General features: G+C 31.0%; 2 protein-coding genes across 2 annotated transcripts; both read left to right on the top strand.

Annotated features, from left to right (window-relative positions):
* The first annotated feature begins 6,883 nt into the window (after positions 1-6,883).
* Positions 6,884-8,159, top strand: LOC141525701 (uncharacterized). Its single transcript, XM_074240266.1, has 4 exons — positions 6,884-6,933; positions 7,173-7,757; positions 7,932-8,088; positions 8,144-8,159. Exons 1-4 carry the CDS (start codon positions 6,912-6,914, stop codon positions 8,157-8,159), a joined length of 780 nt encoding a protein of 259 aa, XP_074096367.1. The 5' UTR covers positions 6,884-6,911.
* Positions 8,159-9,021, top strand: LOC141525829 (uncharacterized). Its single transcript, XM_074240477.1, has 2 exons — positions 8,159-8,213; positions 8,282-9,021. Exon 2 carries the CDS (start codon positions 8,345-8,347, stop codon positions 8,798-8,800), a length of 456 nt encoding a protein of 151 aa, XP_074096578.1. The 5' UTR covers positions 8,159-8,213; positions 8,282-8,344; the 3' UTR covers positions 8,801-9,021.
* Positions 9,022-15,694: the final 6,673 nt, after the last annotated feature.

The following is a 15,694-nucleotide window of genomic DNA, read 5'->3' as shown; positions in this document are numbered from 1 at the left end:
TTGTTGTCCATGACTGCTGATTGTATTCTGAGCTCAAGAGGTATATACCGGCTTATATAGATAAGCAAGTCAGTCTTCAATGTGACATGTCTGAGAGCAGACGTGGTAACGGTTTGTTCAACAACATAATCAATAAGCTCCCACTTGAACTCCATATCCCTGGGTACCAGTACTGCGGTCCAGGTACAAAGTTAGCTAAGAGGTTAGTTCGAGGTGATCCAGGTATAAATCCTCTGGACGCTGCGTGTAAGGAACACGATATAGCTTACTCGAAAAATCGTGAAAATTTAGAAGCCCGTCACGAGGCTGATAAAATCCTTGCTGAGAAAGCGTGGCAACGATTTCAAGCAAGAGACGCTGCTATTGGTGAAAAAGCTGCTGCTTGGAGTGTGAATAAAATCATGAAGTTGAAAAGACGTTTCGGTATGGGTCTTAAAAAAGAAAAACCTATTACCAAGCGTAAGACAATTAAAAGAAAAACAATGAAGCGTAAGACAGTCAAAAGAAAGACAACCAAGAAGAAGGATGTTGCTCCGAGACAGATTGTTGATGAAGCTAAAAAGTCCATGCAGCCTGGTGGAGATCCGGTTAAAACAGCTCTTGAAGGTGCCTGCAAAGCAGTCAAGAAAATTGGTGGGAAGAAAAACGTTCGATTGCCTCGTATTCTACCAGTTCCATCAAAGATTGGTGGAGTACTTCCATTCTTGATTCCCCTATTTGCAGGGTTATCAGCGGTTGGTGCTCTAACAGGTGGAGCTGCAGGTGTTGCAAAAGCTGTGAACGATGCCAGCACAGCTAAAAATCAATTAGCTGAAAAGAGACGTCACAACTTGAAGATGGAGGAAATAGCTGTAGGTAGAGGATTATACCTCAAACCTTACCGCAGTGGTATGGGACTTATTAAAATATGTCAAGCTGCTTAAAATTCCAAATTTTCGAGGAGTTTTCATGAGAAATGATTTACCAAAATCTGGACCAAAGACAAACGAATCAGCAATAATAAATTTAGATGATAAACTTGGACCTGGAACTCACTGGGTTGCATACAAGAAGAATCATAATCAAGTAATTTACTTTGACAGTTTTGGTAATCTACAACCCCCACAAGACTTGATGAAATATCTCGATGTAGGTAGCGTAAAGTACAATCATAAAAGATATCAAGACTTTGATACAATCATATGTGGACATTTGTGCTTAAAATTCCTGGCTGGACAACTATAAATTGAAGTGAGTCGGGACAAAAAGCGTCAGTCATGACAGAGTCATTCACCTTGATACTATCCGGAAACTCCTCCATACTGGAGGCAAATTATTTTCCACCGATTGAGCTATCACCAACAAAAAATTATGTACTTGGACTCGTTAAGCTCCTGACATTTAATTCAATACCAAATATTGATGTTAATGCGAATAAATTTTATGTGTCATCAAAAAGATCCAAAAGAAGTACAATCAAGAGATTTCAAGAAATAACTATACCAACAGGGAGTTATGAAATCGAAGATATTGAAACTTATATAAACAAGACATTACCTGAACTGAGTTTCACTTTAAAAGCAAACAACAATGAGTCGAGAAGTGAAATAAAATGTGATCAATATATAAATTTTGAACCTGAAGATTCCATTGGATCATTACTTGGATTTACCAACCGCGTGCTTGAACCTAACACAGCACATAAATCTGATTAACCAGTGAAAATATTAAAAATCAATGCTCTGAGAGTCGAGTGCAATATAACTACTGGTTCGTACATCAATGGTGAGAAGAATCATACAATTCATGAATTTTTTCCAAGGGTTCCAGCAGGATATAAGATAGTGGAAGTGCCAACAAACATCATTTACCTGCCAGTCGCCGTACGAGCAATACACAACTTGAGACTACGCATTGTTGACCAAGACGGGAGAATAGCAAATTTCCGTGGTGAGACGATAACGATAAGACTGCATATAAAAAGTCTGTAATGGGTATCGTATACGAGACAAAGACTGGTAGTGGGTATAAAAGGATTGCAGCATGCCCAAAGATTATCAGTCATCATCAAGCTCTGAAAGTGTTAACACATCAGAACAGAGAGTTCCTAAAAAGTCTAGGACTAAAATTACGTGGAAAATTCACAAGATAAAAATAAATTTTTGTTGTCTAGCTTGTGTGATACCATGGCGGAAATCTTAGATATAAAAAAATCTATTACTTTCGATGAATCTATTGCACACTGTGAAGCTCATTCACACTTGCCATATGCATCATCAACATTCAACAACAGTGATGAAATCAGGATTGCTGTTCAACATCAAGATCTGTGCTTGCTCCCAAGCAAGAGCACATTACATTTTTATGGAAGAATGAGGAAAGCTGATGGTACTGCTGTAAGTGCTACTACGAAGATGGTCAACATGGCTGTTTGCCATATGTTTGAAGAGATACGTTATGAGCTCAATGGTGTAGAAATCAAAATATTCTGGAAAATGCTGGTTGGATTGTTAATGAAGATGACAACAAGCTGACTGATAATAGCGGTTACTTTGATGTCTCAGTACCGCTGAGTTTCATTCTTGGATTTGCTGAAGATTATCAACGAATTATCGTGAATGCCAAGCATGAATTGATACTGATCAGATCAAATACTGATCAAAATGCTTATGTTGTTACCGTTGAGAATGAAAATGTTTCAATTACGATTCAAAAAATTGAGTGGATTGTATCGTATATAACAATGTCTGACAAGCAAAAAATCGAGGTGTTGAATTACATAACCTCCGATCCAGCTATCCCAATCAGTTTCCGGACTTGGGAATTGTATGAGTATCCACTGCTACCAGCTACCAACAAGCATATTTGGATAATCAAAACAACAAATCAGCTTGAGAAACCTCGTTTTGTTATCCTTGGATTCCAAACAGCAAGAAAGAATCAACCGGATCAAAATGCAAGCGAGTTTGACCACTGCAACATTACCGACATTAAGCTGTTCTTGAACTCTCAGAGTTATCCATATGGAAATTTGAACCTCAACATTGTGCATAATCAGTATGCCTTGATGTATGATATGTACACAAATTTTCAAAGTGCTTACTATGGAAAAAAGCTGAACCGCTATTGGCGAAAAAATATTTTCTGAATAAAGCACCTCTGTATATAATTGACTGTTCCAAGCAGAACGAGTCAATCAAGTCTGGACTTGTGGATATACGCCTGGAATTTGAATCATCAGTACAGTTTCCAAATCAAACTGCTGCTTACTGCTTGATAATTCACGATCGAATAATTGAGTACAATCCCATCAGCAGCACTGTGAGAAAACTTACTTAATGGTGCAGTTTGATCCCAAACCCACCATACATTACATGTATGTATGGGACTTTGCATCCAGACAAGCGAGGAAAGGATCATGGGAACAAGCAGCAAGAGACGGAGAACGATTTCACTGACGAATACAACAAATAAATAAAATTATTGATCCTGTACTAATCAATAAACTTAATGTAATTAAAAATAGTAAATAAACATGATGTAATTAAAAATAGTAAATAAAGAAAAACTTTTTTATAGTTTTGGGTTTTTAATTATAAACCTTACTATGATAAATACGAAATATATTAGTAACATTACATAGATTTAAACTTTTTCATTAATTGCACAGTTGGTATAGATGGTGTGTAAATGAATTTAAATTTATTGTATGATGTACCGATGTCATACAAATAAATCTTTTCACCATTATTGATAATATTCTTCATCTTTGCAAGTAGATGCGGCTTATTCAAAAACTTCTGGTTGCATGCAGCAGGGAGAAACGTTGAACAAGTGTTGTCCAAGCATATTTCAACGTTGAATCCAAATTGTGTTCTAACTATTCTGATGTTTGTGATCTCATAATTATGCCCAGTTTCCAATTCATGCATTCGCCTGAATGGTAGACGGCACCCGTACATCCTGGTGATGATAGCAGATTCCAGCAGCAGATTCCAGCAGCGGGTAGCAGATTCCAGGACCAGATAGCAGATTCCAACAGCAGATTACGGCAGCAGGTAGCAGCTTCCAGGGTAGCAGAGTCACTACAGTATTTTACTATGGTACTTCACAATATTTCACTGTAAACTCGTACTTCACACTGTAAACTTGTACTTCACTGTTGTGAAGTACGCTCTCAGCGAGCTGCTTTTATAGCCAGAGGATACTACGCAGTTACCCCTCACTCTTCTACCTCAAAAACGGTTTGATGACGTCATCTACTACGCAGTTAGAAATAGAACAAAGAGAACTACATAACCTTGAACAGACTCAAACCTGTCTGATGATGTCATCTACAACGCAGTTCAAAACTCTACCGTATAGTTTGAATAACCATTCAAATTATTATTAATTAATCAAGAAAAATAATTAACTAATAAGATTATCGAGTGGTGGGGGTAAAATCCAGAGATCGGGTTATAAAAAGGTTGAATTGATTGTAAGAGTCATCATTCAGTCACTCTTCGTTGTCAAGAGCAGTAAAAATGGAGATCATTCTAGACATTCAAGGATTCAGAGGAGCTGATAATCGCTTTATTATTAAGGAGTTGGCCTCAATAACAATTCAACATGATATTGATAATATTGAAGAGTTATCATGCATACTATTTCAACCGCCATATCACTGGAAGGTGTTACCAGTCAACTATCAACGTCTGAATACCTGGCTGATCCGAAATTATCATGGAATCGGTTGGAATGCTGGAACAACTTCATATTACAAGCTCAAAGAAGTTCTCAATTATTTAACTTGTAATAAAAAAATTATTTATGTCAAAGGTATCGAGAAAAAGTTATGGGTTCAAAATTTAATTGATTGTAATAATAAAATTGTAATCGATCTCGATAATTTCAAATGTCCCTCTCTAAAAAGTATGAAAATTTGTAACAATCATTTTTGTAATTATCATGATCGTTTATCTGATTTATGTGCCTTGGAAAATGTAAAAAATTTAAAAGATTGGTTTGTACGCACTCAATAAATCTAAAATAAATGAATTATAATTGTTATTATTATTTCATCCTAACACATTTAATTAAGAATAGAATTAATTATTGTTAGTTATTAAATTCAAATAATTTTCCAACACTACTACTGATATTAATACTTATCAACAGATGGCGTACTGGTTTTTGATTTTTTAATTATGATAATCAATAATCAGTTTTTGTTTTTCTAAAATTTTATAATTAATATTTGTTTAAATTAAAAGTCATGCATTATTTTATATAACCATTTAAAAATAAAAACTGAGTATTGATTTTCAAAATATATCGCTAGAAGATTTTTGGATTTGACGATAGAGAGCACATCAACCCCATATTAGTTTATCAAATAATACATAACTTTTAATTTAAATAAATATTAATAATATTAATAACAAAATATTATAAACTAATAATAATTATTTATCTTTTATTTAAATTAAAAGTCATGTATTATTCTATATATGTATTAGGGTGGGTCAAAAAAATCGAATAATTTATTTTTGACTTTATACTCTGAAAAATAGGTTCGTAGACACCTAAAAAGAATTCTCTCCAAGTATAAGCTCTTAATTATAACGGGAAGGTCCTCCGCTTTGCGGGTTTCTATTTTTTTCGAATAATCAGATAAAAAAATTTATATCTCGCTTCCAACTGCTTGGAAAAATATTCCGTGGCATAGATTTTGTGAGAAATTGAATGCTTTACAAAAAAGGTCTCTTATGACTTTTTCAAAAACTCAACCGATTAAAAGATATTCATAGTTGAAGTTTGGCTATTTTAAGGAAAATATTCGTTTTTATTATGAATTTTATAAGTCGATGAAAAAAAATTATTTCGGATTGCGGAACTCATGATTTTGTAGGAAATTTACTGCTCTACAAAAATGGTCTCTTATGATTTTTTGATTAAGTGAAGCCGTTACGAGATATTCATCGTCAAACATTAACGAATATCAATATTTCCAGTTTTTGATCAATAATTCGATAAATTTTAATTTAAACTATGAGTTTCAGGAAAATTTACATAAATTTAAATTTCTATCATAAAAGTCACTCCTACAGGAGTTATTTGTTCAAAAATTCACTAAGAAGTTTTTGTTCTAATGATATTTTTGTAAGCTTTATTTGTAATAATTTAAAATGTCAATTGCATTGGCATTTCATATTATTACGGTTGTTTAGTATGTATTTTCAAATTTTATTCTACCAATTATACATAAATTTTTTTGTGAGAGAGGCTTTTTGTTCTGAATTACATTACTTCTTCTGTTGGTACTCTAACGCTAGCGCCACCTATGTTGTTTTTCTTAACTATCTTCGTTGTCTACTTTTTTATCAGTACATTTTCAGTGCTCCAAAAACTCATCATTTCGTATACATGATAATAACAATTTTTTCGGAATAAGTCATTTTCTCATTATATAAATTCATTTATTATCAATAATTCTACAATGAATAAAGAAATACGTTTAATCGGTATACCTGTGCAAAAACTCACTGACCGTAAGTTACCAAAAGTGAAAGAGGTTATGAGAGTGTTTTTCTATCAACTTAAAGTTTTAAAGTTTTCAATCAAACAAAGTGCAAAAATTCAGCTGACAAGGTTATTGAATTGTGGAAAATAAATCAGATCCCTACGAGTGAAGCTCCTAATGTAGTCAAAAAAATTCTCCGTTTTCATAGTGAGTGGTTGAAATTACAAAAAGATTTTAATAAGAAAAGTGATAAGGTAAAGGAAAAGGAGTTTCAGACTGATCTTGAACAATTATTCGACATTGTAAGTAAAAATTTCCTAAAAGGGGTGGATGATAACATTAGGAAGTTGTATTTGGATCAAAAATTCTGTACACACAAAGAGATTCTTTCCTGAATATTGTACCTGCGTCAAACTCAACTACAGATATGATGGAAATCGATGAAAGCAGTAAGTATCTGAGATAAATAATTGTTATAAATTCAGGTAGGAGTGTAAAACTTCCTTTATATTTATTATAAACAATGAGAATATCATTTTTCTACTTTACTTGCATTATAAATATCAGTATTCCTACGTATGACATTTGACTCGACGGTTTCTGGTACTCATGTTTAATTGCTTCTCATCATAATGAATAAGTGTTGGAAATTTTGTCTGTTTAATTTAAAAATGAACTCTTATTACAGACTTGAATCAGCCGTCTACCAGTCATGGGATTGTTTTAAGTGGAAAATCAGAATCATTCTCGACGCATACATTAAGTGGAACTACAAATTCTGGATCTGATTTGGAGTATGAACCCCCAATTCCGACAAAACGAGCAAAAATAAATGTCTTAACTCCTGAAGTCGTTTCTGCACTTGACAGAGCTAATGTCAGCAGTAGAAACGCGATGTTCATTATTGCTCCGGTTTTATCAGCTGTTGGTATAAAAATTGAAGATACAACGCTCAGCTATAGGTCCATCCAACGAGCTCGTATGGTTCAAAGAAAAGACATTGCTCAAGGATTAAAAGACAATTTTAAAACACACGATAAATACGTAGTGCATTGGGATGGTAAAATGCTAAATGATCTAATTGAATCCAAATCTGTGGAACGACTACCGGTTCTTTTAACTGCGTATGGTACTGAACAATTACTTGGAGTTCCAATAATGAATTCTGGGACGGCAGTTAATCAAACATCCGCCATTTTATCAACATTGAGTGAATGGGGTATTATTAAGTATGTCAAGGCGATGTGTTTTGACACTACAGCTGTTAATACAGGTAATCAATCAATTACAAAAATATTTTATTGTTGTCATTCTAGTTTAATTTCTATTTCTTACTGAATTTTACTATCAAAATGTATTAATCGTTTACTCGTTTGGATTTGAAATATAACCATTGATTTTTCTTAAATACTAAATTTAACGATAGTCATTTATTATTGTTCTACAGGAATTCACAACGGTACATGTAAGGAAATTGAAAAGATTTTGGGAAGAGAGTTGATCTGGTTATCATGTCGTCATCACATTTTTGAGATCGTATTAAGGGGCGCATTTGAAGTATTTTGGCCTGTATCATCTGGGCCAAATGTACAGATGTTTGGAAGGTTTAAAAATTTTGGGATGATATAGATATAACTAATTATAAATCTGGTGTTGAAGATGCTGTCGTTGCTGATATCATTTCGAATAAAAAGATGAAATCTCTAGTTTTATTACGAAATCTTTACAGGTATGATTTAACTGTGATTTAAATTATAAAAATTTCGTTATTTTTGACAAATTTTTTATTTTTGATAGTTACTACAACCCCGAGATGATTATAAAGAATTATTGGAATTATCATTGATTTTCCTTGGAGAAATGCCTCAAGAAAAGATTTCTTTCAAACGTCCTGGTGCTGTTCATCATGCTAGATGGATGGCTAAGGCCATTTATAGTTTGAAAATGTATCTATTCAGAGATGAATTCAAACTCTCTCAGAAAGAATTGCATGGTCTTCGTCATTTCTGTATTTTTATAGTCACATTGTATTTAAAAGCTTGGTTTTCATCAACTTCTGCAACAACTGCTGCTTATCATGACTTGCAGTTTATGAAAAATTTATTGGAGTACAAAAATATCAATCCTTTGATTTCTTCAGCTACGTGTGAAAAAATGATTTCGCACTTATGGTATTTGAGCGATGAACTTGCCATTTTATCACTGTTTGACGATGGCGTTCCATTAGAAGTAAAAAAAAGTATTGTTGAAGCTGTTAATACTCGTGAAGGTACAGATTCTAAAGCTAAAAGATTTGTAATTGCTAAAAAGATTTGAATTCATTGGCGCAGAGAACTCTGAGTGACTTTGTGTCTAAAAAGTCATTAAATCTTTTCAAAATCTTCGATCTACCGTATGACTTTCTTGATGTCGATGTTGAATTATGGCCTACTAATGAGAGTTATCTCGAAAATAAAGAATACTTTCAACAACTAAAAGTTGTCAATGATTCAGCAGAGCGAGCTGTTGCATTAGTCAGTGAATATAATCAATGCTTGACAAAAATGAAGAACAATTCCAGTACTTATTGCAAGTTGTCAAAGAACATCAAAAACATTCCCAAATTGTAATAAAAGAAATTATTTATAGTAATAGCGTACTGTTATGTTAAAAATATAGACAATTATATTGCAATTGATAATTCAATAAAAAATTTATCTATAAAAAAGTTAAATACTCGTTGTTTCTCACTTGATTCAATACTTTTCATATTAAATTTGACAAAGAAATATGTCATTCACTTCAAATTAAACTAATCATTGGCTATATGTCGAAAAAAATGCTCTAATTTCTTGTTTTAATGCAATCAAACAAGCTCAAGACTGAAAACAATATTAAAAAATTGTTTATAACATTTCTTTATCGATCGAAACTCAAATTTATGTAAATTTTCCTGAAACTCATAGTTTAAATTAAAATTTATCGAATTATTGATCAAAAACTGGAAATATTGATATTCGTTAATGTTTGACGATGAATATCTCGTAACGGCTTCACTTAATCAAAAAATCATAAGAGACCATTTTTGTAGAGCAGTAAATTTCCTACAAAATCATGAGTTCCGCAATCCGAAATAATTTTTTTCATCGACTTATAAAATTCATAATAAAAACGAATATTTTCCTTAAAATAGCCAAACTTCAACTATGAATATCTTTTAATCGGTTAAGTTTTTGAAAAAGTCATAAGAGACCTTTTTTGTAAAGCATTCAATTTCTCACAAAATCTATGCCACGGAATATTTTTCCAAGCAGTTGGAAGCGAGATATAAATTTTTTTATCTGATTATTCGAAAAAAATAGAAACCCGCAAAGCGGAGGACCTTCCCGTTATAATTAAGAGCTTATACTTGGAGAGAATTCTTTTTAGGTGTCTACGAACCTATTTTTCAGAGTATAAAGTCAAAAATAAATTATTCGATTTTTTTGACCCACCCTAATGCTGAATCATAAATTCCAATTTTTCAAAATACCATCGAAATTACAATTCTAAAGTTACATTTATAGCTGTGGTTTTTTTTTCTTCAATGTTAGGAATGTATCTAAGCATGAAGTTTGAATTTTTTGCATGCCTTAATTTCTTTTATAAAATACCGACGGGTAATAAGGCCTAGTTATGCAAAATAACCGCCACAAAATAACCGACGAAAAACAACCGAATGATAAAATAACCAAATGACAAAATAATCGTTTAACATGATAATACCACATATTAATGATGTTCAGCCAACATATTTATGACATTGACATTTTACATGACATTTTCTATTAAATTATTGTTATTCGATAATTATAACATAAGTCGCAAATATACCTTTACGGTCATATTAATATAGACAAATCACAGTTATTTGATAGTTACCAAGTATGATAAGTACGCAAATATATATTGATGATGATAGAGAGCGCCACTACAATCAAGCTAAGCAGGAATCATAAATTCTTAAAGATTACGTCTTATATTTGAAACATTTTATTTTAAAATTTAATATCAAAAACGAAATATTGTTACATATCAAAATTCGGTTAAATTAATATATCATTCAAAGATAATGATATAATAAGATTATAACGATAAATAGAAAACTATTCAAAGTTTTCATCACAATTTTTACGTCAATTTATGATATTTTTAAAGATATGAACATATTTTCACATACATTTTTATCGCGCAACTCTAAAACTACGCGACTAATTGAAAAAAAAAAAAAAAAAAATTATCCGACCTAAATACTAGTGAACGATCAAATACAGTAAATAACTATAAATGGGATATAAGTTTCCAATAGACTGTTTGAGTTAGATGATTTTCGTGAGAAATACAAACACAAATCTCGTCCTGAATATTCCAATGGATCGCAGAATTTATAACTTGGATTCAGAATTTTTTATTTGCCGTACATACTGCTTGGAAATTCCGTTCTTTTCAAATGGAGACACAAATTCAAATGTAATTTTCTTAGAGAAAACAAATTTAGAGAAGAAAATGCAGCTGAAAGTAATTTTTTTATGTCATAAATAAATTTTGTAATTTTTTTTTTTTTACTTTTGATATTCATTCTCGTGAATCTATTATTTTTTAGGTTAAAAATTATGTAAGTACATTCTGAAAATTCCAAGTCAAAATTACTGCTACTAGAAGTCTCAGAAGACTTTTTATATTTTCAAGGGTACCGAATAAATATTTCTTCATCGAAATACAATAACAATAATTTCTGATTTCTATTTATTGTTTAATGTATTAACTTGACAGAAGTAATTGTATATTATCAAATTTACTAGTTAAAAGTTATCAATCATTTGATAAATTGTTGAAGCGCAATATAATTTCAAATTGAATGGATCTTCTTGCATAAAATTGTATTATTGATAGCAGGCGATACATTTTTTCTCTTTTACTTCAGTCTACCTTTTCTCAATAGCGACATTTTTATTTTTTTCAGTGTAACGATAGTAGAATCAATTATGGCCTGTAGTATACCGAGATTGGATCGTTTACTTTATTTATTGAAGCAGATGATGAAAAAAAAGATCAGCAATAAATAAATTTTTTTATTCAAAAGGATTTTCATTTCATTATTTTATTTAACAATGTTATAATCAAATATAATATGAAAGATATAATAATAATAATAATTTAATTAAAAAGTTAATGATCGTATTCAAAACGTAAAATGTAGGCTAATTGCATGTCACAACGAATGAAAATTAGGGATCTTTAATACGTAAATTAAATGAATTAAACGAGCTGTTCTTTAATTTTAAAATTGTCATAATGCATCGTTGCTTTTATGAAAATGAAAACATGATAACGGTAAGTTTTTCTGAAGGGTGGAATGTGATAAGAGTTACAAAAGGACTTTAAATAGTAGAAAGCTTTATTACTTTAGCCGAAAAAACGTTTGTCAAATTATGGCTTCAAATAATTAACTTAATTGACGATGAAATTTAAATTTCTGTTATGGCTTAGCGGTTCAACTGAATTTTTTCCTTTTTTTCTCTTAAATAACTTTCAACAAAGTAAACGAAAATATAAAACCGCGAAAATAATAGAAAACGCAAATAGAGCTCTGGGAATAAAGGAAGTAATGATAGTCAGAGAGTAAGGACAATTGTTATCTGTATGAACATGCGAACTTAAATGAACATTGTTCATTCTTGATTGCACCATAAAAGAATATGACTCAAGGAGTAATAGCATTCTCCAGATATTTGTTAAGTTTCTTTCGGCAGAATTTTACAAATTTTAATTCAGAAATTAATCATCAGTATGTTTTCTTCGCGACAGGAATTAACTTTTTCTTATAGCCTATTTTGTTAAATCAACTTTATGAATGTATAAAAAAAAATTAAAAAACGTAGAAACATCGCTGTTCTATAATGAAGAATTTTCAAGTTTATTGAGAAGAAATCGAGAAGGTAAAACAGTCACGTAGAACGAGCGCTATATATAATGATCCTGAACAAGATTGGTTGCTGTAAGAAGATCTGACTGTTTTTCTCAGACCGTTAAATTGATTAAATTGTTTTTTGGAGCAATTGGAAAAGGTGTAAGAACAAAGATTGATCGTACTCTTTGAATCTAGATTGCTTGAGTGAATCATTAAAAAAAGTTTAGCAGTTATTGTCGTCAAATTGTTTTCCGATAATTTTTAAATAGCAAATCAAAGTGAGTAACAACTATAAAGTCATACTTTTTAAATATTTTTTGTCACATAGACTGAATTGTGATTGAATTTCCGCTGAAATTTCAAATTTTGGCCGGAAGTGCCCAACTAAATCTCCTGTGAAAAATTCTATGAAAATCAAATAAATTGTCTCACCCCAAAATATCTTGGGAAATGCCTAAACACAGCTCCTGCTAAAAGCGGAACTCAGAATTCCAATTTTGAAAGGTTCTTCACAGAAATTGAACTTTGGCACACCCTAACCTACATGTACTTCTGAGCTAATACCATTTTTTGGCATTACTTGACAAAATAAATCATATTATGACAAAACTTTTTTTAAATTTCGACATGAGACCGGCTACAATAGCTAGATTTATAAATAAATCTACCTAAGGAAATCAATGACATAACATCTGAGTCACGTATTACTATAATTTGAAACTCGTCGGCTTTTAAGACATCTTGATAACTTTCACGGAACAAAGTTACACACTTAATGGATTGATTTTTTCTTGGATAATCAGTTAGACGGAAGTTCAGTTAAAAAGAAGTTATTTTTAATTCTTCCTCTTTTTCGTAAAAAGCATACTGGACATTACATTATCTCAACCATTAAATTATAATGAAATTTGAGTGATTATGAAAATTAAGTTTTTGATAACATGTTTCAATTTAAAAATAAAACAAAACATTCGTCTCGTTTTTTGTTGAAATTTATCAAGCATCGGGGTAAAGAACACCACACAAAAAAAAACCGAACTTAGTTCTAGTTCTTAATCAAGAGAAAAAATTTTTAAATCGAGTAAAATTTACTGAAAACAAAAAAAAATAATTATCGAGTTTCATGAGGTTTATCCTTAACTTAAGTGAATTTTTTTTTTTTTTTTTTTTTTTAGTGTATAACATTTTTCTTTAGGTAAATTATTACCACACTTTAATTAAGATCACAAATTTTTTATTTTTTCAATTTCTATGTAAAAGTAGTGCGAAGGTATACATACGGGATATAACAAGCCAAAACAGAATAACTTGGTAGCTATAAATTCTCTGTGTTCATCTTACTCAATCTAGATAGACTAAGATGAAATGGTTAAGAAAAACTGATGAATCCTGTCAAGATTAACTCTAACAGCTCAATATATTCTTACCTTCTTGCAATTTTTATTTATCGGTTATGAAAAACCGATTAACAATAAAACTTCTCTGTACACAGAAAAAAATTTGCAAAGTGAATAATTTTTAATTTATTTTATCTCTACACGGAAAAAAATTCGCGTAAAAATTACAATAGTAACATCGCAATCCAGAACTAGACTTTCAATATCTCGATTTTTATAATTTTATTACTTAAAAATTGCTATGTGCTTATGAATTTTTACGATGCGAACATCGTAATTCTAATAAATGATGTAATTCCAGCGCTACCATCAACAAAATATGATTTGAGTTATACAAAATTACGATGTTATTTAGCAAATTTTTTCCCGTGAGAGCAAATAAATAAGGATGTATAGTATGTTCAAGTAGAAGAGACAGAATCCAATAACTTGTGACGTCACTTTTGAAAAATTATTCGGTGGGTCTTATGAAGTAACTGAATGGTAGTTGGAAAATTGCCTTGAAAAGCTCAGTGGTAGAGCCTTTAGCATGTAACCTACAGAACTGGGTACGATTCCTGGATTTGAAAGAATTTTTCAGTAGCGAAAAGAGTCTTTCTGTGTTATTCCCCCTCGCCCTTAGAAATATTTCTCTTTTAATTCGGGTCGTAGAAAAAATTCTACTTTACCGACTTAAATAAATTGCCATAGTCATTTATATACTTTACTATTCCCACATCGTAATTTCTAGTACAATGTTTATGATTATATATTCTTTTAAGTAGTATACTTTCTGCAATAGAATTTCCAATATCACATCGTAAAATAGATATTTATGTCATAAGACCGTGATGTGGCGGTTTTCTGACAGCGACGATACTTCGATATGAGCTTAAGGTTTGTAGCGGGAAGGCTCGAAACGGGCGTAATTTTAACGTCTGAGGCGTAGCCGAGGACGGAAATTTATGCTCGTTTTCGAACATTCGCGTCACAATCATTAAAGCGAATATCGAAAAAAAAGTCGTTGTCAAAATCGTCACTTAACGGTCGAATGACATACAATATTTTTTGTTATTATCGCTCTATAAGTTTAACTTTTGAGAGATAGGAGGCAAACACTGACATTTAAATTTTATGAAGTTTCACAAGGGCAAAAAAACTTAATTTCATATTAATAATCTTTTTATTAATATTTATTTATGTCGTGGTTGTTATTTTATTAACACTCTCTAAACATGAATTAGTGGTTTTTCACTAATTGTAAGTGAATATTCACTATTTGTAAAAGTGCGAATCGTACCACGCAGAATTAGTGACTATTCACTGTATGAATATGTGAATATTAAAATCCACTGATTTGATTAGTTAATATGAGAATTCACTGAATTAATAGATAAAAATGAGAATCCACTGATTTGATCATTGAAGATGAGAATCCACTGAAGTAATAAATGCAAATGAGAATCCACTAATTCGATCATTAAATATGAGAATCCACTGAATTAATAAATAAAAATGAAAATCCACTAATTTGATTGATGGACATAAAATTCACTGAATTAAAAATGAAAATAAAAATCCACTAATTTGATTGGTGGACATAAAAATCCACTGAATTATAAAATAAAAATGAAAATCCACTAATTTGATTGGTGAACATAAAAATCCACTGATATAATTAGTGAATATAAAAATCCACTGAATTTATCGAATATCATTATTCACTCTGAGACTAATCAAGTGATTGATTACTGAGGTAATTTATAATTATAAGAACCATGAGTAATAATACAAGAATAATAACAATAACTTGTCATGAAAATGAAATCATTATATATTAAATTATGTATATATATTAAATACATACAAAATACTTTAAAATTAAAACATACTTTTTTATTTTTT

Source organism: Cotesia typhae, unplaced genomic scaffold, assembly GCF_013202065.1.
Source record: "Cotesia typhae breed Kobodo isofemale line unplaced genomic scaffold, CoteBio_Ctyphae contig_27, whole genome shotgun sequence".
Lineage (NCBI taxonomy): Eukaryota > Metazoa > Arthropoda > Insecta > Hymenoptera > Braconidae > Cotesia > Cotesia typhae.
The sequence above is the reverse complement of the archived record's forward strand: the minus strand, read 5'-3'. Positions and strand labels throughout refer to the sequence as shown.

Bases quoted from the DNA above. Each gene is read 5' to 3' on its own strand.
- LOC141525701 (XM_074240266.1), top strand. From the start codon at position 6,912: ATGATGGAAATCGATGAAAGCA. The intron at 6,934-7,172 runs GTAAGTATCTGA...CTCTTATTACAG, and splicing joins GATGGAAATCGATGAAAGCA to ACTTGAATCAGCCGTCTACC. The intron at 7,758-7,931 runs GTAATCAATCAA...ATTGTTCTACAG, and splicing joins CACTACAGCTGTTAATACAG to GAATTCACAACGGTACATGT.
- LOC141525829 (XM_074240477.1), top strand. From the start codon at position 8,345: ATGCCTCAAGAAAAGATTTCTTTCAAACGTCCTGGTGCTGTTCATCAT.